This window comes from Macaca mulatta, chromosome 11, assembly GCF_049350105.2.
Source record: "Macaca mulatta isolate MMU2019108-1 chromosome 11, T2T-MMU8v2.0, whole genome shotgun sequence".
Lineage (NCBI taxonomy): Eukaryota > Metazoa > Chordata > Mammalia > Primates > Cercopithecidae > Macaca > Macaca mulatta.
This window is the reverse complement of record NC_133416.1, coordinates 56,809,448-56,831,082: the sequence shown is the minus strand read 5'-3', so window position 1 is coordinate 56,831,082 and position 21,635 is coordinate 56,809,448. Positions and strand designations below refer to the sequence as shown.

General features: G+C 50.6%; 1 protein-coding gene across 50 annotated transcripts; it reads right to left on the bottom strand.

The window, feature by feature from the left end:
• Positions 1-177: 177 nt before the first annotated feature.
• Positions 178-21,600, bottom strand: PRPF40B (pre-mRNA processing factor 40 homolog B). 50 transcript variants are annotated; one of them, XM_077954083.1, is made up of 27 exons: positions 21,568-21,600; positions 14,237-14,317; positions 13,999-14,016; positions 13,315-13,458; positions 12,934-12,999; positions 12,236-12,263; positions 11,973-11,998; positions 11,729-11,839; positions 11,299-11,419; positions 11,185-11,209; positions 10,754-10,960; positions 10,391-10,514; positions 10,244-10,308; positions 9,582-9,746; positions 9,371-9,479; positions 8,854-9,004; positions 7,998-8,131; positions 7,263-7,377; positions 7,010-7,101; positions 2,823-2,939; positions 2,474-2,611; positions 2,171-2,266; positions 1,829-1,918; positions 1,448-1,622; positions 1,090-1,151; positions 838-981; positions 178-742 (listed from the first exon to the last, which is right to left on the bottom strand). In XM_077954083.1, exons 1-27 carry the CDS (start codon positions 21,568-21,570, stop codon positions 650-652), a joined length of 2,700 nt encoding a protein of 899 aa, XP_077810209.1. In that variant the 5' UTR covers positions 21,571-21,600; the 3' UTR covers positions 178-649. The 50 variants fall into 50 exon arrangements, with proteins under 50 accessions (XP_077810209.1, XP_077810210.1, XP_077810221.1 ...); XM_077954084.1 differs by having other exon boundaries at positions 1,829-1,915; XM_077954095.1 differs by lacking the exon at positions 21,568-21,600 and adding an exon at positions 20,382-20,463.
• Between the last annotated feature and the right edge of the window lie 35 nt (positions 21,601-21,635).

Genomic DNA, 21,635 nt, shown 5'->3' with positions numbered 1-21,635 from the left:
TTGGGGCACTGCATCTTTTTCGGAGATGAGATCAGAACTCTGGGGAAAGGAGAACTGGCTGGGTGGGCTCTAGCCACACGAAGGGAAGCAGGCCTGCTGTGAGACACTAGTGCCCTCTGCTGGGCATGTGTCCAGTCCCCAGCCTGCCCCAGTAGCACATGGAAAAGAGTCACTGGCCATGTTATAAATATTGTTATTTAAAAAACAAAAACAAAACACACGTACATTAGGTCCTGGGTGGAGGAAGAAGTGGTGGAGCCTCAGGACCAGGGCAGGCAGGAGCAGGCACTGATGCTAGAGGGTGACGACCCTGCCCTCTGCCACCCAGGCTGTGTCCACCAACCTGTCACTCTTCCCCGGAGACCCCTTCTCTCACACTTTTATCTATTGGCATCACCCACCCCACATGGCACATACCACCCATCTCTGGTCTGGGGCTGAGGGCAAGGACTGCACTAGTCCAGGGAGTAGGGGAACCTTGAACACCAACAGCAACCTTGAGAGGTGCCAACAATGGTGTGCTGGGGGTGGGGTTACTTTAGAAAAAGTGGACACAGACCAGACTAAGGAAGAAGTCTGAGGCAGATGGTGAGGGTGGCCCAGGAGCCACGGCCTCACACAGACCCGAGGCAGAGAACAGCTCATCGGGTCACTGGTGATCGTCCAGCTGCTGTAGGAGTGTCCGCCGCCGCCTCTCCAGCTCACCCTCACTCAGCTCACTTTCTGACGTGTCCCAGCCTGTCTGTTGGAGCAAAGGCACAGCTCACCCTTAGCCGGCACTGAGGGCCGTGGAGGCTTGACCAGCGTGCTGACTGGCCTAGGGCCCCTGCCCCTCACCTTCTCCTTCTTGATTCCAAAGCCTGGGGAACGGTTAGGGAGCTCTGCCTGCCGGAGCTCCCTGTCCTTGTCCTGTTCTTGTTCTTTCTCATCGCTCTCCTTGCCAGCTTTCTCCTCAGGGTCTGTCTCACTCTCAGGACTGTTCTGTAAGAGTCCAGAGCCCACCTCCTCAGTTCCTGTGGATAGTCTGGGAGTCAGGTAGAACAGAGCTCACAAAATAGCAGGGGCTTAGGTAGAAGTTCCTTCACTCACCGACTTGTGTCTTCTCTTCTTAGTTTTCTTTTTTGGTTTCTTGGCTTTCCGAAGGCCATGATCTGGAGATAGAAAAATCCCTACTAAGTCCCAACAGGAGAAAGGAAGGCTCTTCTTTTTCTTTGTTCTAGCCCCTGTGTTCATTCTTCACAGGCAGGAACCTCATGCTCTGAGGAATTTCAAGTCCGGTTTTCCTTCTCCAGCTTCTTGCCTGGACAGGTAGAGGAAGTTCTTTCTACTCCCACAGGTGCAGCCCTCCCAATCCAGTCTACCCTCAAAGGAGCTGGGGCTTGCGGAGGGCATCCTCTCAGTCTGGGACAACAGTTCTCCAGCTTCTAGGCTCATAGCAACTGCTTACCTGCTCCAAGAAGATGGGAGGAAGGGGAGCCCCGTCCTCCAAGGGCAGCACCCCCACTTTCAACTGAATCAAGTGAGGAAGAGGGCTCAGAGCCTGACTCTGAGGGGTTCCGCCGCCTCCGCTTGGGGGGCCGGAGAGATGGTGGGGGCAGCTCCTCTTCTTCTGACTCAGAGCCCTGGGCAGATCAGCAGATACGTATCAGTACAGAGGTTATCTGCCCTCCAGAAGCCCTCATCTGGGAATTCGAGAGAGGAGGAGGATCCAGGGCCAAAGGAATCCTCAAATTTCCCTCCAATGGAGATAATGTAAGGGGAAACCAAAAGTGTTTATTTCCCCAAAACAACCCAGCTTCCCCCACGTCCCTTCTACCCGCTTACTCACTGAGGGTGAGTGGGAACGCTTGCGATGGTGCTTCTTGCCTTTCCTGCCATGCTTTCGGCCTTTGGTGTGGAGGTGCTGGCATTCAGTCTGCTAGAGGCAGAGGAAGAAGGGTGAGGACGGCACCAGACCTAGCCCCAGGAAGGACTCTACCTCCTAAAATCTGGCTTTGCCTCCCTTTCTCAGGCTAGAGCCTTCTGCCTATCCCAGGGATCCTTCAGGCCTCCCCTTCCTTAGCTGGCCAGGAGTGCCCTAAGGGTAAGAGGGAGGCCACTGAGGTCTCTGTTGAACTGGTCTAAGGAGTTCAAGGGCCTGGGGCAGATCCAGAGGACAAGCCTGCCTCACCTCCAGCACCTGTAGGAACTCCCGGAAGAGCCGGATCCGCTCCGACTCCAGGGTAATCTGCTCAAAGGCTGAGTCACACACAAAACGCTCACGGACCTTGAACGAGGAGAGCACTGCTGATCAGACTAGGCCCCACTCAGCCTGGCCTGGACACCGCCATGAGCACAGGGCAGGGCTGGGGCAGAGAAAGGAAGGGAACTGGAGCTGGCCCAGGGCTGTGACGTGACTGGGGTGGGCCCTCAGTGGTGAAGCACCGCTGCCCTCAGGCTTGAGGGGTGTTTGGGGCCAGGCTACGCTCCTGACCTCTTCCCAGGCAGTGCCTAGCTCCAGAGCAGGCACAGCCTGCCTCAGCATGCTTCGAAAGGCAGCTTCCCTGCGCCGCATCCTGCGTGCCTCCTCCTTCTCCCGCTCCCTCTCCCGTGCCTCTGCTTTCTCCAGCAGCTGAGAAAAGAAGGGACATGGAACAGGGTCACCCAGGAGGGTGGATGCCGGGTCCCACTCAGGCATACCTTAGGAGGTGGAAAGTTAGGGTCTGGGCTTCTACCACCATCCCCTGAATTGGGAATATAGTCGGACGGTGAGTGAGAAGGAATGGAACAAGGCACTGGGATGAATTACAGAACTGAGCCCCATGCCCTGCCCAGCCCCTCACACTATTGAAGGTCAGCTTGATGTTGCCTGCGTCCAGTGCGGCAGCCCTCTTGTCAAAGCTTATGACGTGGGCGAAGTCCTCAAAGGCCGTGTTCACCTCCACACAGAAGCCCCGGTCCTGTGGGCACAGCAATACATGAAGCAGGGGTACCACGTGCCTTGAGGCCAAAGCTGGCAGGCAGAGTGGTCACACTACAGATGGTCAAGAAGGCCCTTGCCTCCAGAAGAGATCCACAGGACTGTGATATGCATTAGAAACCAAGTTATCCAAGTCCTCATCACTTGACAATTAAGCCCCCATGCCTAGCCTTGGTTTGGATGTCACACGGAGCTGAAGGGGTTGGGAGATGTCTCCCAACTGCTGATTAATGCATGAGTTTCTCAAAATTAACTTTTGTTCCTTTGGCTGAAAGCTCTGGCCCCAGCTGGGCCCTCCTGCTGCTCAGTAGAGCTTCCATGCATTCTCAATCAACATTTGCTGACCCCTACCCTTTGGCTCTACTTATTGAGTGCTTACTATGTACCAGGTACCACGATGAGTGTTTCACACATTATCTCATTTAATCCTCTTGGTTCTACATTTAAGAATAGGTCCTAGTATCCTAATTTTACACAGAAGGAGAAACCAAGCACTTGCCCAAGGTCTCACAGCTGATGTATGGCTAGGCAAGAACCCTACCCTGGGTCTCTCTATCCCCAAAGTCTGTGCTTTCAAGCACCACACCAACCCAGGTAACTTAGTCCACGGGAGAAATGGAGGCCACGAAGTGTGCAGCTCCCCACCAATACTAAAAATATCTCCACAGACCAGGCTCTGTGCTTCTCATTTAGGCCTCACAACATTCCAGTGAAGCAGAGGCTTAGAAAAGTGATCTCAGTTGGCCCAAGATGACATGAGTGGTAAAGGAAACCACTAAAGTTTAAAGTCTGGCTCTCACGTCAGTTAAGCACAGGCCAGATTCCCTTCCTCTCCCTCCACATAGCTCTCACCTCCCCTGGCCTTTCTGCTGATGGCAGAGGTGTGTTCCTCGCATTGCTTCTTTCCAAGGGTACTTCCTCAACCCTGCCCCAGTCCTTATCAACACAGCATTCATTCTCAGGGAATTGAAAGCTCCAAGTCACCCTCGTCACTGGCTCCTTCCATCAAGGAGACACCTCACCTAACCTGGAACATCCTTTCCACCATGCTGTCCCCTTCATCAAGCTAACTACCTCTGCTGTTTTCCTTTGTTTCAAAACCTCTTGAAATGCAGCAGAAAGGAAAAGGAATAAACATTTATTGAGAACCTATTAGATACTTTACAAATGTTATTTAATTCTCACAACCTTACCTATGAATTATCCGATTTACAGGTGAGCAAACAGGCTCAGAGACATGGAACTTACGGAGATCTCAGAGCCAATAAGCAACCAGGAGTTATCTGACTCTAAAACGTGTGGTCCCCATGCCGCCTCCATGACACTACTCTCCCAAAGGTTGCTTGCGTCTGCTAGCCAAATCCAAGGCCTCCTTCTTGCTCCTCACTCATCTGGTCCTCAGTGCCTCTACCAATTACTTCTTCAACACTCCCCTCTCCAGGTCGACTCCTCTCTCACCTCTTATTACTTCTCTTGCATATGCATGTTCCTGAGAATAGCACTTAGTCCTCTTTCACTACCCAATTTGTACTCCCTAGCAATCTCATCCTTCATCTCTCCTGATTTTCAAACTCATCCTAGACTGGATATTTCAGACACTTCAAATTCAACAGATCTCAAGAGAATATATTTCTTATGAGCACCCTCCATGGATCTCCCTGACCCAGATCTGTCTGCGTGTTCTAAGTCCAGGGCTCTTTGCATTATCCTATGGGATGAGAGGCACCATTATGGTCTGCCTGGCTGTGGAAAGCAAGAGGGACTCGGCTCATCTGCCCTCCATAGGCAGGAACCCAAATGGGGAAAGAGGAAGGGAACTGTCTAAAAAAGCTGCTTTCTCAGGTGGTGTGGAGAGACAGGACTCAGAATAGGCCCCTACAGGCCTATCAATCAGCCACTCTGGCTAAAAGTTAATTGTCCAATAAAATTTAGCTATCCCAGGATAAGGCATTTCTACTTTATATGATTATTTTGTTTTAAAATATGATATTTGCTTTGAGAGTAATTCCCCAAATAGAATTCCTATTTTCTACAGCCTTGCTCTTCTTGTTTTATCCTTATCAGTGGTGCCATCATCCACTTCCCTGACACCTCTGATTCCTTCTTTTCCCTCCATTTCACAAAATCTGTCAGTTCTACTTAGTAACTCCATCCCACTGGTTTTAAATTCTCCCCCTCTTTTTTTTTTAAACAGCAGAAACAGTTTATTAACATAGAAATCTTATGTAGAACCTCTATGCATAAAAAAGATTCAAGCTGCTTCACTTGAAAACAGGAAGCAGCACAAAATCCCCCCATACTCAACCCCAACCCTTGCTTGTCTCAAGGCACCTATACAGAAACCCAGAGTGTCTCAGAAGCACAGCTGGAGTGCTATAGCCTGCTCTTTTCTTCTGCTGTCCCCACTGCCCTGGCTAGGATCACCTCCTACCGAGAGTCCTGCACAGCCTACTGACTTTTCTCCCTACTGACCCTCTTCCATCCCTCTAACCCAGCTCCTAGCAGCTAGTGCTTCTTGGACTTTTGTACCAAGTAGCCCCAACAGTAGGAGAGAGGTCTGGGGATAAGTGAGAAGAATATGACTATTTGAATTACCACTATCAGTTTTAGTATTTTGAGGCTTCAAGAACTGCTCTACCTACCACCACAACCTTCCCTAAGGACATAAGGACATACTCTAGACTGAAAGGTTCTACTATACACCATCTAATCTGATCATTCCCTGGTTCCTTATTACGAGAGAAAAATCCAAATTTCTTATTTTGGCATTCAAGGCACTTTACATGCAGGGCTCTACTTCCAAACTGGGGCATATGGTTCCAGAGAAAGAGGATACCTCAGGACAGTATGATATATCTTACCTAATGGTAAGTAATTTAAAATATTAAATTTATATTAAATAGAGAGGTAATATGGTATCAAAATGCAACACCTACGTGAATCTGTAAGGCAAAACAATACTTCAAAGAAATAGATGTGCAGTGAGACATTTCTAGCTTTATTTCCAGATCCCTTTCAACCCAGGTACCATTTAATCTCTGTAATTAGGTGTACTCTGGTAGAACACTCACCATTTTTTAGATGAGGAAACAGGGTCAGAAAGGTCAAGTGACCTGTGCAAGGTCACACAACTAGCAAGCAGTTAAGCTAGACTTTTACTGTAGACAGTCTGCCTCCAGTCCTGCTCCTAACCACTGTACTGTATTATCTCCTCAAATGCATTAGAATCTTCACTTCCATAAAGAAATATGCTTTCTCTTTGTTTTTTCTTTTGGAACACAAGTTTAGTCCATCACTCACTCACTTTTCCACTTTTGATAAGATGTAAATATTGAGAACTATTTCTCTTCTCCAGTAGAAGAAAAGCAACAGGCCATGAATGATGGTAAATGGCAGCTGACACTTATGACAGTATCAAGAAGGCACTAAGGAATGGTGAGAAGGATGACTTGCCCTTTCTAAAGTGGCATCTCAGCTTGAGTCTGCAGAATGCCTTGCAAATCCAGCTCAATGCTGCTAGATAATCCATACTGACAAGAGAAGCTAAAGATTCAGATTTTTTATGTGACGTTTCCTGGTTTTAAAATGTTATCAACAAATTCCAAATTTTTTAAAAAACACTGTACAGGCCAGAACAATCTGTGTGCTACCAGTTTACAATTAGCTATGCTTCTTCCTCCTCAGACCTGGCATGCCCTTTCCACCCCCTTGCCTTTGCTCTTAGGACCCTGGGTACACTCCAACCTCTTCCACCTACTGATTTCTAAATGTGCAGTTCAAATGTTAGTTCTTCAGATTCCTGTCTCTGTAGTAACACTTGCCCCTTTGTATAAGAGTTCTCATGTATATCTTCCTATTAGACCATGAACTCCTGTGGGTAGAAATTGTGTATTCATTACTGTATCCCTAGTGCACAGTAAAGGATCACAGTAGGTATCTGCTGAACCAAGCTGTAATGCTCCTGCAAAACAGGACTTAATCAGGGAGTCCTCTGCAGGGAGTGTGCCCTGCGTCCATCCTGTATCCATCCATAACCCCAGCCTCCCTCACCTTAAGGATGTCCTTAATGATCTTCTTTTCATCATGGAATCGTGCCTTCAACTCCTCCACATAGAACTTGAACAAGTCCAGAGGCGTGGAGCCTGCAAGGAGGGAGGGAGGGGGGCCTGGCGGGCGGCAGCTTCCCAAGGCCTGGGGGCTGCGCCGAGGACAGGACCAGGGAGTAGGGGGTACAGAGAGGCTGGCAGGGCAGGAAGCCAGGCCAGAGAAGGGGGAGCCTGGCTGCCTAGCCTGGCTGCCTTACCCGGCTGGCCCAGCATGTTGGCAAAACGGACATCAGTGCTGACTGCTGGATATAGCTCCATCCAGGTGGACATAGAGTGCAGCTGCCCTGTCTCATGCAGCTCATCCAGGAAGGTCTGAGCAGGGAGAGGCCAGTTATAGGGAGAGTGAGACAAGGAGGGAGGCAGAGCCACAGAATGAGGGGGAAGAGAGGGAATGGCAGAGGAAGAGGCAGGGACAATCAAGATTGAGGAGATGCAGGAAAGAGAGGCAGAGATGAAGAGATGCAGATGGAAGGCTGAGAACAATGCAAAAGGAGAGAATGTAAATACACAGAGAGGGACAGAACAAAAATGTGAGAACAAGCCATTCCCGGGAGGCAAAGAAACAGAAACCTGCCTGCAGTAACCCGTAGCACTACCACCCCCACTACCACCCGCAAGGTGGGGGAATAAACTCTGCCTGTCTGGCGCCCCACCAAGGGAAATAAACATGGCCTAGCTGCCAAGTCGTGCCTGTAGGGTGCTCTCTGCTGGCAGTTTCTGGGTGGTGCATACATCTAGTCTCCCTAGAAGAGCACAGTCCAGAATTGAGGGGGTACAGCAGAAACAGACTGCAGGCAGAGAGAGGTCTCATGGAGCTTGGACAGGCTAGGCACATAAAGAACAGGCAGCCTATCCAGAAAGGGGCAGGGAATGGGTGAAGAGGTGCTCTAGGGCAGAGCCGAGCTCTGATCTAGAAAGGATGGCAAAGATACCTGGAAGGCCTCCCGATTCTTGCGTTGTTGGCGTCGCTCCCGAAGCCGGGCCCGCTCCCGTTCCTCCTCCTCTTCCCTCTCCAAAGCTCGAATGTGCTCCTCAAAACAGATCAGTGCATCTTCCTTGTCCATGTCTAAAGACAGGCAGGAGGTTCAGCGGGCACTGTACCAGGAGGACACCCTCTCAGACCCCAGCACCCCTAATGTTTCAACGATGCTGTCCTACAGGTGCTAGGGATACCCAGGGTGGTGGGGGAAGGGCCTGGAGAGGGCTCTGTGGGAGCAGCCACTGGAATGGTGGTTCTTAAGAGGGAACCATTAATTGTATAAGAATAAATGAGCAAGTATTCAGCTCTTGTGAATTCAGTTATTAGAAGCCATAACATGAAACCAGTTGTCTTGGGATCTGACGTTTCACATCTTAGGGAACTGGGAATCAATCAGGCTTTGATGCAATTTTAGAAAGTGAATTTCAGTATCATCAGTGACTACAGGCCAACAACAGTCTATTGTAACATGTGACCACTTGAGGCCTGTAGTGCTATGATGCTTTAAGACCATATTCACATGAGCTAAAACCATCATCACTGACATCTCTAGGACTTAAGATTCCTATCCTAGAGCTCCTCCTCCAAGGACACACAATGTCTAGCCCAACAGTGGACCCCAGAGGCAGGGGTGTCCTGAAACATTCTGGTATCCCCAGAGTCCAGAGAAGTACAAGGACTGGGTGAGTGTTGAGTACTCCTAGGGTGTCCGGGAGGGCAGGAGGTACAGGTGAGTGGAGTGAGGCAGACTCTGGGGTCCCAGGTCCAGTAAGGGAAAGGGATAGCTGGGATTGGAGGCCCAGGCTTACTCTGCAGCTGATGGTCCTGAGCAAAGCTGGGGTTATCCATGAGGTACTGCTGGGCCTGGGACCACGTGGTTTGGAAGTTGACACTACTCATCCCATCCAGAATGCTCTTTAGGGCCTGGATATTGCGGCGCCGGAGTTGCTTGGCCTGTTCCTGGGGAGCCACAGGATCAGGGTGAGGCAGGGTAGGCCAGAGCTACCCAAGTAGGCCTGGGCAGAGGAGGACCTGGGGAAAGGTAGCTAGGGAACCCTAGGAAGGAGGCCATACTCAAGACTTTCATGTCTCAGGGAAGGGGAGGGAGTACAGGTTACAGACCCATCTCTCAGAGACTTCTCCTCACTACACCCAGGACTATAGGCCCAGAGCAGAAATGGGATGTGCAAGTCCCATGCCAGCTTCCAAGTCAGAAGCTGGGACACTGGGGAAGTGGAGAAGTAAATGGCTAGGGTCCATAACAAAGCAAAGACAAGGAAAGTCCAGGATAAGATGGGCTGATGGATCCTGCCCAGCGACCATTACCTTCTCCTTCTTGGCCAGGAAGAAGAGGACATCATCATAAACCTCTTTTCGATCCCTCTCAGGGACCACAGCCCAGACCTCCAGGTCTCCAAAGGTCTGTTCTGCCCGCCTGTAGAGCATATGAGCTGTGAGTAGGTAGACAGAGAACAGAGACCCTGGACCTCTGTGTTCTCAGGGTTCCCAAGCCCCCAGTCCAGCCTGGCCCCCTGACCGGTAGCGGGTGGTGGAGGTCATGCGTTCATGCTGCTCCAGGAAATGCTGCAGGGTCTGCTTGGCCTCCTTGGCCCTTAGACGGGCCTCCTCCTTCTCCTCCTTCTCCCGCTGCGCCTTGTAGGCATTGAATGCCTGCTTTTTCTCACTCAGTTTGGGCAAGGCACTGGGATAAAGGGTAGGAGTGGGATGGGGATAGAGAAGTCACCCTGAACCACCCTGCACAGCCCACACTGGAGGGTCATGAGACACTACAGGGTGCAGCGGCTTCAAGGGCACAGATGTCTGGGATCTGAACACCATTCATGGAGAAGTAGGGGTGACAGGAAGTGAGGGGAAGAGATACAGCTCCAAGACACTGCAAATACTGGGCCCTTTTGCTTTGGGGTTCTCAAGTCACCCTATCCAGCACCCTCATTCCCCAATTAATTCAATTCAGTTTGATTCAATCCAATAAGCATTTATTGAATGTGTTGTGTCAGATACCTTTCCTTTCCTTCTCCTGGAGGCCCTCCAGCTTTTCTTCCCCTTGCTCCCCAGCCCAATCTATCATTGTCCTGACTCTGGTTCCCTTAGGGCTGAGTGTTGAGCTGGGGTTTCTTAGGAAGTCCCTAGCATAGCAGCTCTCATGAACAGGGCCTGGCTCCCTCTGCCCAGGCCTACCTGTAACGGGGGTCGGTGACCACCATCTTCATGGCCTGTTCCCATGAGGCGTTGGAGGGGACAGCCTGGAATGAAGCAGGTGGGAGTCATGGGGCCTGCCCTGCTCCAGCCCCCTCCAAACCTTCCCTGGGAGCCCCACTCCAGCACCTTGTCCCTCAGCAGTTCCTTGAATGCCTGCTTTGCCTTCTCCCGGTTGCTCCAACTGAGGCCAGACCTCTCTGGTTCTGGCTTTGATTCTTCCTCCTCCTGCTGTGGCTGATGCTGTCCAGAACTGGAGGGCACAGGGGACTCAGCCACAGGGTCCCCCAGCCCTCACAGCTTTCAGTGCCCTGAACTCTTGGCAACCTATCATCTCCTCCTTGTTCCTCAGGGCAGCCTTTTTCTGCCCTTCAGAGGTCACACCCAGATCTTCAAACCCCTCCTGAGAGAGAGGCCCAGCAGAGGACAAGGGTTGAACCAGGCTGGGAGTCTGAGGCCAACATCGGGAATGCCATGGGGGGCAGCCCTCACCTGCTGGGGCCCTCCTCCAGCTGCTGCAGGAACCCCTGTTCCAGGGGCTGGGTGGCCTCCGACACATCACAATCTTCACTCCCACCTGGCTCAGGTTCCAGGAGGCCTGTGGGCACTGGGGTGGGGCCAGGAGGTGCAGGTGGGGGGTCAGGCTGTGGCTGAGGCGGCTGTGGCTGAAGTGTATGTGGCAGCTGCTGCTGCTGTTTCCTGCAGATGAGCCAGAAGGGCAGTGTCCAGGAGGAGAGCAGGAATGGAGGAGTTCAGGGGCTGGCTGGTCTCTCTATCCTGGGAAAGACTGGGGCCAGAGGGGATGACTCCACAAGGAGACAAAACTGGCTCTTCCTCCCACAGTGTAGAAATCATATCGAGAGAGTCTATTCCCACACTCCAGGTGCCCCAACTATAAATGGATAGTTGGGCAAGTCACTCACCCTGCAGCCTCTTGTTTGACTAGAACTGCGATGGGAAAAGATAACACAGTCAGTCACAGGGGCAACAGAGAACCTCCAGAACTCCTGACCCGGCCCACTCGTAGGACGTCTCACCCTCTAGGTCATCCAGATCCTTGGGCCGGGTCCAGCGAGACTCTTTACTCTGGTTGTTATAGTAGTAAGGTTTGCCTGTGTCTGACTTGTACTCTTTCCAGGGACATTGCGACAGGAGCAGCTGCAAGAGGATGGGATAGGAGCCATCAGTGGGCTGGGCATGCTCTCCAGCCAGTCAGGGGAGCTAAGGAGACCCAGTGAGTAGAGGACACAGGAACCTTTAGCTACCACCTGGCCTGGCTCAAACTGGGGAAGGTGGACTTCTTGAGATCCTATGGAGATATTTCCAGGGAGGGTGGGGAGTGGTCAGGGACCTTGGACCTTGGGATCAGAGGAACCATCATGAGTATGGTTAGAGACTAAGGGAAGGCCAAAGACTTGGAAGGGTCAGGGCAGCTGAAAGGAAGGGCCAGAAAGCCCAGCTCAGGACCTCTGCCTTGGACTTGAGCACGCTGGGCTTCTCCCACACGGACTGCTTGTCGTCAGCATTGTAGTAGTAGATGCGCCCATCTGGGGCCACATGCTCACTCCATAGGGCCCTCTGGGTGGGGGGGGGGGCACAGAATGGTAGTCAAGGCCCCTTTTCCAAAGCCTCTCCTCACCCCAAAGATGTAACCATCAGTCCCCGACTCTCAGGCTTTCTACCCAGAGACCCCTGAGCTGGAAGAACTCACCGGAGGGCCTGTCCCAGCCACAGCAGCTAGAAAAAAAAAAAAGCCACAGGATACATACTAAGTCCTTGCTCCAACCTCCATCTTATCCCCACCTATGCCTCCCGTATTCCATCCCCAGTAAATATTCCCCTGGTCCCATCAATATCCCAGGCTCCCTGGCATCCCAACAGGCATGATCCAGGGTGGGCTCCAGTCCACGGTCCCCTCTCCCCTATGCCCCCCAACCTCCGAGCCTGGGGGGAGCAGGCCCCCAGAAGACTCACAGCTGGCGGTGTCTGCACCCGGAGCCGTCTGCCGAAGAAAGAGGAGGGGGAAGGGTTGGGGCCAAGCCCAGTGGCCCCCAGGACCCAGGCCATGGGGGATGGAGAAGCAGGCCAGGCCAGAATCCATGTGTCCTGCTCCTAGAGATGTCTGCTCCCTAACAGGCTTCCCCCACCCTTTAGGGCCATGGCTCTGGGATCCCAGGGGAGAATCACATAGCAGCTCCATTCTTCGTTCTCCTCAAGTGAGAGTATTTGGTTGAGACAACTCCCAAGGCACATTCCTTCACAGTGGATGCCAAATTCTGTATCCTACCCAGACTCTGCTACACTGAGCAATAGCATAAGAAGGCACAGCAAGATCCCCAGGTGCTACTGACTCTTCTGGGGACAAAGAGGATGTGAAGAACTGTATTCATGTGTCCACAGTGTGTGGCTCTGTGAAAATAAGTGTGCTCCTTAAGGGAGCTGGACAAGGCATGGGAGTAACAAGAGAATGTATATGCCTTTGGGGATGAGTGGGAAACTAGAAGAGCTGAATACATGGCTGGCGAGGAGGATTTGAGTGTGGGGAGTGCTGCTGGGGACCTGGGTGGATGCGATGAGAAGAGGGAAAGAATGGAGGTTGTAGCCCTGTATTCCAAGTCAGACTCACGGGACTGCAGGGCAGAGCCTGCTACCTGCTGGCCCCTAGCGCTTACCGCTGCGGTGACAGGCACCGCTGGCATCAGCATTCCTGGCATCATCGGAGGTACCATTCCTGGTATCTAAGGATACAAAGAAGACAGAAACCAACCACCAAGGTAAGGGCTGGAACAGGAGGGACAGGGTACCTCAAAGGGTCCTGAGAGATCTCAATGGAGCCATGTCCCTCACTTGGGCACTTCCTCAGGCAATCCCCAGCTTCTGGCCTCTCACCTTGCCTGAGAGTTGTCTCAGTCATTCAGCAGACAAGTCCACATGGATCTGCCCCAAAGCTCCCTTCCTTCCCCAGTTTCTGAGGCCCACATGCCCACTCTTATCTCCACCCCCAGCTAAAGTGACAGGGTTTTCTGAGGCCCCAGGGGAGGAGAAACAATTACCTGTGTGAGTGGTGGTGGCGCCCCCATTGGTGGAAGCATTGGGGGCAGGATGCCAGGTGGCATGGGGGGGATAGCTGGTGGTCTCTGACTCATGGGGGGTAGCCCCATCGGAGGAAAGGGTGGGGGGATCCCTGGAGGGGGCATCTGGAAATGAGAAAAGGAACAGACACTGAGCAGGGAAGACATCGCCTTGTCAGAGGAAGAGAGGACCTGTCAGGAAATATCCACCGCCTCCTTCCCTGACCCTCCACCCTCCTCTGAGGCAATTCCAAGGCTTTAGTTTGAGAAGCACAAGGCATGAAACTGCCTCCCTCCTCACCACTGAGAAAGACTGATAACTGGGGTCTAACAGGCAAGCGCACAGCTTCTTAATTATAATGGGAAAGGAAAGGAATAATAAGGGAAGTTTAACAGCACCAGACTGAGACTGGAAGGCTCCACCTCTTCAGCAATTCTCCCCCAAAGAGGCCTCTCAGATGAAGGGGCAGAAGGCAGGTATCCAGGTACCCAAGTACCCCAGTCCCCTGCCTCCCATCCCTTTCTCTCCAACTCATGACCACCAATGCCATTCCAGCCCGAATTCTGTGGCATATTTAAAGAGCACAGGTAAGGAGTAGTGAAAGAGATAGATAGTCCCACCCTGCCCTCACATTAATGGGGTCTTTTCCCTTCCACTTCTCCTACCTCCAGCCCCAGTGTGTCCTAAGGTCAAAAAGACAAAGGGGGAATTGTCAATGTTATGTACTGAGAGCTTCACAACAGCTCTCCCCACCCCAATGCCCAAGTAAAACCATCCCTCTTCCAAGGGCAGCAAAAGGGGCATTACAGGAAAACTGTGCTGGTGATGCAGCAGTGGCTAGGGGCTGGGGAGCTGGGGGTGCAGGCTGGAAAAGCCAAGCCCAGGGAAAGACATAAAACTTACGAAGGGTGGTGGCATCATGGGGGGCCCCGGTGGGAAGGGGGCAGGCGCTGCTGGGGGCCGGGGACCAGAATCGGGAACCGACTGTTGAGGGAGAGAAAAGTCATAGGACCCAGGATGGGCACAGAGATGGGCTTTTTGCAGAAGGGAAGCAGAAGTGGTGAGGATGAAAAAGGAGCACAAAGTTCAGGAGGGTCTTCAAGCCCGATTTCCTGCCCACCCCAAGCCCTGAGCCCTTGGTAGGTTTGCTCTCTCGTGCCAGCTCAGAGCCAGCTGGCTGAGTCCCTTGAATGTCATCTTTATTTTGAAAGTTTCCATTTTGCCAAAGCAACAGAAAAGATGAAGGAGGCTTCACTACAGGCAAAGACTGGCTCTACCCAAGGATTCTAACCCATTCTCCTGCCTGTCGGCAAGGCTGTGCCTCTCTCAAATAACTTAGAGGTCTCTTCTATTCCCAAAGTATCTAGGGAGGGAGTCACCTCTTTTCTGGTTTCCCTACCTTAATTAGCCCATTTACAGAGATTGATTCCAAAGCTCTCTCAACACAAATAGTCGCTATTCTTTTAAATGCTTGTCTCCCTAATTCTCATCTCTTCATGACCAGTTTCCTGCCCTAATTGACCTCATCCTTAGCCACCTACTTTCTTTGACATCTTCCACATCAAATTGCCAACTTCATCTCTTTGACTTTACCTCTATCCCCTTTTTGGTGTCCATCCCCTCCTCTACAAATCCTGAATTATCTCCCTGTGGATATAGGCTTTGAACAGCTTAGGTTGCCCTGTCCTACCCCGAATGGCTGTCCGCATCCCATTCTTTAGTTCTCAGCTTAAGTATCACTTATTTTAAAACGACTTCCTGACTCTGTTTAACATAGCTCCTTCCTATTTCTCTATCTGATCCCCTTTTTAGTTTCCTTATGTATACAATTTTGTAATTATTATGTTTGCCTGGATATGTTTTCCCCAACAAGAGTGTAATAACATTCCATGAAGACAGGGATCATATCTGACTTGTTGGAAGCTGGATTCCTGGTACCTACCAGCATCTGGCACATAATAGGTATTCAGCAAATATTGAATGAATGAAGAACAAATGGAACAAACCTCTATATAGAACCTTCTAATTCTAAAAATTCATTTTATAGGCATAGCCCTACATGGCCAAAATGCTGTATGTTTAAGGTTTTCATTTCAGTATTATTTGTAAAAACAAAAGATTGGAATCAACATGAATAGCCACCAGTAAAGGGCTATGAAATTATACACATACATAAAATACAATACTAAACAATTATAAACAAGAATGAAGCAGCTTATTGTCTCAATATGATCTCTAAGATATATTAACAAGTGGGAAAAAAGCAAGGTGCAGCAAACTTTTATCATTTGTATAAAAATCAGAGACAAAAGATGACACACAAGAAATGGTAGAAAGGGACAGAGGTAAAGGGGAGACTTTTCCCTGTATGGCTTTTGTATCTTTTGAATACGCAGCCATATGACTGTATTGCCTATTCAAAAACAAACAAACAAACAAACTCATGTAAGTGAACCGAGGCTTGGAGATGGAGCTAAAGGGCCCAGCCCTTCTGCCTCTTTGCCTGAAAGTTAGTGGGTGATAGGGAGGAATTCCAGGGAAAGGTGGTATCTGGCTAAACAGAAGGTACCTCACTGCTGCCAATTTCCCCTATGCTGAGAATGCTCAGCATTTAAAAATGCCCTTTCATGTCTGCCTTTAAAATATCTGTTCCTGGCCAGATGCGGAGGCTCACGCCTGTAATCCCAGCACTTTGGGAGGCAAAGGCGGGCAGATGACGAGGTCAGGAGATCGAGGCCATCCTGGCTAACATGGTGAAACCCCATCTCTACTAAAAATACCAAAACAAAATTAGCCAGGCATGGTGGCAGGCGCCTGTAGCCCCAGCTACTTGGGAGAGGTGGGAGAATGGCGTGAACCCGGGAGGCAGAGCTTGCAGTGAGCCGAGATCGTGCCACTGCACTCCAACTCCAGCCTGGATGATAGAGCGAGGTTTCGTCTCAAAAAAAAAAAAAAAAAAAAAAAAATCTGTTCCTGGCCTGGTGCGGTGGCTCCTCACACCTGTAATACCAACAGTTTGGGAGCCCAAGCAGGCGGATCACCTGAGGTCAGGAGTTCGAGACCAGCTTGGCCAACATGGTGAAACCTCTACTAAAAATACAAAAATTAGCCAGGTGTGGTCGCACATGCCTGTAGTCTCAGCTACTGGGGAGGCTGAGGCACGAGAATTGCTTGAACCCGGGAGGCGGAGGTTGCACTGAGCTGAGATTGCACCACTGCACTCCAGCCTGGGTGACAGAGTGAGACTCTTTCAAAAAAACAAAACAACAACAAAAAAAACTATCCTTCACCTTGTCCTAAGAAGAAAAGGGTATGAGCTAAACTACTCCAATGTGACTCACCTTTTCTAAGTGCTCAACTGCTTTAGTTCTGTATTCAGACCTGCTCTTGCCCCTGACGCTTTCCTCAGCATGGGAAGTCAGAAACTAATCAATAGTGGTGGAAATACAATTTTCTGTGTCACACTTTCCTATCTCAAGCTGCCTCAGGAGCCTCTCTAACATCTTTGGGTGCTACCAGGCTCCAGGGAAGCCTGTCTCAGAGACTGGCACCGCACCAATCAGTTGTCCAAATGGAAACCCATGAGTCACTCTCTACAACTCCTTCTTCCTTGCCAATAAATCACCAAGTCTTGTTAACTTTACCTCCTCAAGATTTCTTGAATCTATCCATTTCTCTCCATTTCCTTTTCCACCCCCATCTTGTCCAAGCCACCATCTTTTTTCATCTAATTGCAGTGGCCTCCCAACTGTTTTCCCCACATCCACTCCAATCGGCAGCCATAACAAGCTCTTCAAAGTGCACCTCCGACTGTTAGCCCCCTGCTTAAAACTCTTCAATGGCTTCCCACTGCTCTTAGGGTAACTAGTAAACCCCCTGCCCAGTGAGGCTATGAGGGCGTCTGCTACCCAGCTACATTGCCAGCCTCCCCCATGCTGAGCTCCTGGGTCTCAGCTCCAGCCCTACTCACCTTCTCTCAGCTCTCCCACCTCAGGCATCCACCTTTGCCTGAGAAAACCGGGTTGGCCCGGCCAACCCCACACACCTTGCCTACATACACTTCACATCTACCAATCATTTCTTCATGAAAGCTTTTCCCAACTCCCTGAACTAGTCAGAGCCCTCTTTTATATACTTGTACAACACCATATACCTTCTCCTTCAGCAAGTATCCACTAAGATTTTATAGTTATTTGTACAATCCTGATTATATTATTATTCTATTTGGCATGAATAAAAAACAAATGCTGCCAATCAAATTATAATATCCTGTCAATTTAAAGATGCATCCTGACTTGACAAATGTTCAAATATGAGTCTCAGAATTATTGAAATATAATATCCGTAGCCCCTACTAGACTGAAAACACTGAAGGGCAGGGACTTCATCTGTTTTTGCTCACCTCATATCCAGTTCCCACTGTGTTTTCCTTACCACCCTCTAAGTAGGTGCTAATAAATATTTGTTAATTTAATGACTAAATGGTCTTGGCAAGTCCTACAAAACAGTAGGGGGCCACTGGTAAGTTAGGTCTAGTAGTTATTCAGGGAACATAGAATGTCAGAACTGGAGGAGACCCTGGCAGTCACCCCAGGTATCCCCCTTTTTCAGGGAATAATCTGTCCAAGGAGCCACTGCTGGTTAGGGACAGAACCAGGAATGGATCCAATCTGCCCTCTGGCCCTACTCCCTTAAAAGCAAAACTCCTGGCCGGGCGCAGTGGCTCAAGCCTGTAATACCAGCTCTTTGGGAGGCCGAGACGGGTGGATCACAAGGTCAGAAGATCGAGACCATCCTGGCTAACCCGGTGAAACCCCGTCTCTACTAAAAAATACAAAAAACTAGCTGGGCGAGGTGGCGGGCACCTGTAGTCCCAGCTACTCGGGAGGCTGAGGCAGGAGAATGGCGTGAGCCCGGGAGGCGGAGCTTGCAGTGAGCTGAGGTCCGGCCACTGCACTCCAGCCTGGGTGACAGAGCGAGACTCCGTCTCAAAAAAACAAAACAAAACAAAACAAAAAAAACTCCTACCACATGAAGCAGGTCTGTTTGCAATCTAGTATATCCCCTGCAACCTAAGTGGTTAAATCACCAACGACTCAACATGTTATTGATAACTTACAGGGTTCCCAATTGCCTACCCTACAAAATCTTTCATCTAACAGTCAAAGCCTTGCAACGAAGGCCACCCCACACTCTCCTTTGCTCATCCTGACTCAATGGCTTCCCTCCTCCTCTTTTTGCACAGAATTGTTAGATTACCCTCAGGTGAAACACATTTCTTTTATTCTACAGTCTCATGCTTTGTTCAAGATGATCCAATATTCACCTCCTCCAGGTTACCCTTATGACTATCCCACACACATACACACACTCCTACCTGTGTCCCTTCAGGATAAATGATGCACTACTTTGCAGAGTGACATGCTACTCTGTGAATGTTTGCTGGGTGTTTCATGTGGGACTGCTTGTCTCCCACTCACATGGGGATTTCCCTACATTCAGGGATTGAGTTTTCTCCTTTTATACCTCCCCCAAGTGTTTAGTCAGGGCCCTGCACACAAAGTGCTGTGATCAAATGCAGTCTCATCTCTAACCTTATTAGATTTTTGCATACTGGAATATCCTAAAATGCATTTTGAAAACAGCGAGTACACGTGTGTGTATGTACATCTGTATAAATTATCTGACTATAGGCTATGACAGAGAGAGGTAGCTTGACAGAGGTCTTTGTGGCTTGGAAAAAAGAAACTGGAATGAAATGTTGGCATGGGAAAACCTAATAAAGCTAACGGTATACAGTCATCTTCAACTTGGGATGAAGACCTCTGGCCAGGATTCAGACACTGGCCTATTCTGGACAGTTCCCCAGAGGACAGAACAATGGAATAAACATAAACTACTATGGAACTTCCAAAGGCCTTCCTTTCCTGAGCTTCCAGTGTTGCGTCCCTACTTTCCTGCAACACCCCGTTCCTCTCCTACCTGCTGCGGTGCCATAAAACTTTGGGTCTTATTTTATTTCTGGGTGAGAATATGAAGAAATAACTAGTGACAGGGAAGGATATAGAAATGGTTGCTGAAAGAGAAGCAGATCCCGTGTCTTCCCTGGAACAAAAACACATTTGTGGGCTGAGAGATGATGAAGAGACACTTGATCATCTGATCATACGTTCACCGGGGCCAGTGAGGGGCCACCCCTTCCCCACCACTAAAGATGCAATCAACATTTCTGAGACTTCACATCTAAAGGGCATCTCAGAACTGAGCACTCAGAAGAACAAAAGGAGAAAAGGACAAGAATGGAGAGACAAAAGGAAAAGAACAGAAAAAGGGAACGATAATAGCTAATATTTACTGAGCACTTATTATGAGCCAGACACTGTGCCAAACACTCATTTAATCCTGGCAACCATCTTAGAGGTTATTACTCCCATTTTACAGATAAAGAAAATGAGGTTCAGAGATTAAGTAACCTGACCAAGGTTCCAAGACATTAAATGGGAGAGGCAGGTTTGGAATCCAAGCAGTCTGACCCCAAAGCCTGTGCTTTCAACCAGTTCACAAAGCTGCCTCCCAGCAAGGATGATGGCGCCACAGATGATACGTCTTACATTGAGATACATTTTCCTTTTTTCTTTTTTAACCCCAATCCTTATACAATCCAGAAATCCTCGGCGAGCCAGGTGTTCCCAAGGTCCACTTGGTCTGACTCAATCCCACTCCCTGAAGTGATATGTGTTGGAAGATGAAGGCTGGGAGGCACATCTCTCAGAAAGTGGCAGCCATCATCAAAAAAGAAAAGGCTGAGAGACCAGCTGGTTATCCTGTGATCTACCTGCCGTCCTTCTTCAGCTGCCCCAAACAGCATCTGCCCTTCCGTTTCAGACCATCCTAGTTTCCAACTTTCCTGGACCAGCCCTACTCTTCCTCTTGCTCCCCAAAGATCTGCCTTATTAGAAAGTATTCCTGTTGTTGTTTCCCCCCCCCCCCAGACAGAGCTTTGCTCTTGCTGCCCAGACTGGAGTGCAATGGCGCGATCTCAGCTCACCGCAACCTCTGCCTCCCGGGTTCAAGCGATTCTTCCGCCTCAGCCTCCAAAGTTGCTGGAATTACAGGCATGTGCCACCACGCCCGGCTAATTTTGTATTTTTAGTAGAGAATGGGTTTCTCCATGTTGGTCAGGCTGGTCTCAAACTCCCAACCTCAGGTGATCCGCCCACCTTGGCCTCCCAAAGTGCCGGGATTATAGGTATGAGCCACCGCGCCCGGCCCCTGTTACTTCTTTCTGATCCTGCCATCTCATCACTCTCCCTCTGAAGAAGCAAATGGTTCTTTTGGTCTCCATCATTGCAGAGTTAGGTTTCAACCTCCTCCTCTCCTTAGAGTTCTTCCATCCCTCCAACAGGATATGGCTAGCCCGCCCCAGCCCGGCAGGCCTTCTGTCTACCATCCCCCCCGCACCCGTGGGGATTTCTCCCGCCCCAGCCCAAGGCCTCGCCTCCATCTTCATCCTTTCCTTTGCTTCCCTACCAAACCCATTCTCCTAAACTTCCTCCTCAAAAACCTCTTCATTAAGACCCTGGAAGAGATCTGGGATTTAATTTTCATGCATTTCCTTTTTTAAAAAATTGATGGGAAATCTGAGGCCCAAAGAAAGGTAGTGACTTGCCCAAGGTCACACAGAGTCGTTAGTTTGTTGATGGCCAGGGCTGGGAGCCCCTTTCCTCAGAGGCCCCCTCTTCGCCTCAGGAGACAAGCTCTTGCAAATGCGGGAAGGTGAAGCAAGGAGTCCCAAGTGGTCTGAGGAGCACCCAGGCTTCCAAAGGAAACGGGCGCTGGGGCTGGGGGAGGGGCATGTCGCACGCCAAATATCCCAGGAGGGGAAACTGGTCCCCACCTGTACCCTGGTCCCCTCATCTCCGCCCCCTCTTCTTTCCAGATCTTTCTCCGCGAACCTACCCCCACCTCTCCCCTTCCCACTCCTCACCCCGTCCCGCCACTCTCGCCCCTTTCGCCCCCGGCCAGGCTCCATCATGGCCTCCCCCGCCCCTTCGCCCCCAGTCCCCGCCCCCATCCCCCCTCCCGGGCTCTCTTCCCTCACCCTTGGCCCCCCATGCCCTCCCCGGGGTCCCAGATATCCCCAGTGGCCTCCCCGCCCCCTCGGCCACGGCCCAGGCCGCAGGGGGCGCTGTGGGACCGCCCCGAGCCCCTCCACCCCCGCGCGGGGATGTTACCATGCCAGAGCCTCCGAGCAGCTGGGCCGGCTCAGCCCACCCGCCAGTAAGAGCTGCTCTGATTGGCC

What these genes read in the sequence shown, in the direction of transcription:
- PRPF40B (XM_028829460.2), bottom strand. Translation starts at nt 14,137, where the DNA reads ATGCCCCTTTTGCTGCCCTTGGAAGAGGGATGGTTTTACTTGGGCATT. An exon ending in TAGGCACTGCCTGGGAAGAG is followed by an intron (nt 2,267 to 2,473) that starts GTCAGGAGCGTA and finishes TCCTCGTTCAAG; the next exon opens with GTCCGTGAGCGTTTTGTGTG. An exon ending in CTCCCATCTTCTTGGAGCAG is followed by an intron (nt 1,152 to 1,447) that starts GTAAGCAGTTGC and finishes TTCTATCTCCAG; the next exon opens with ATCATGGCCTTCGGAAAGCC.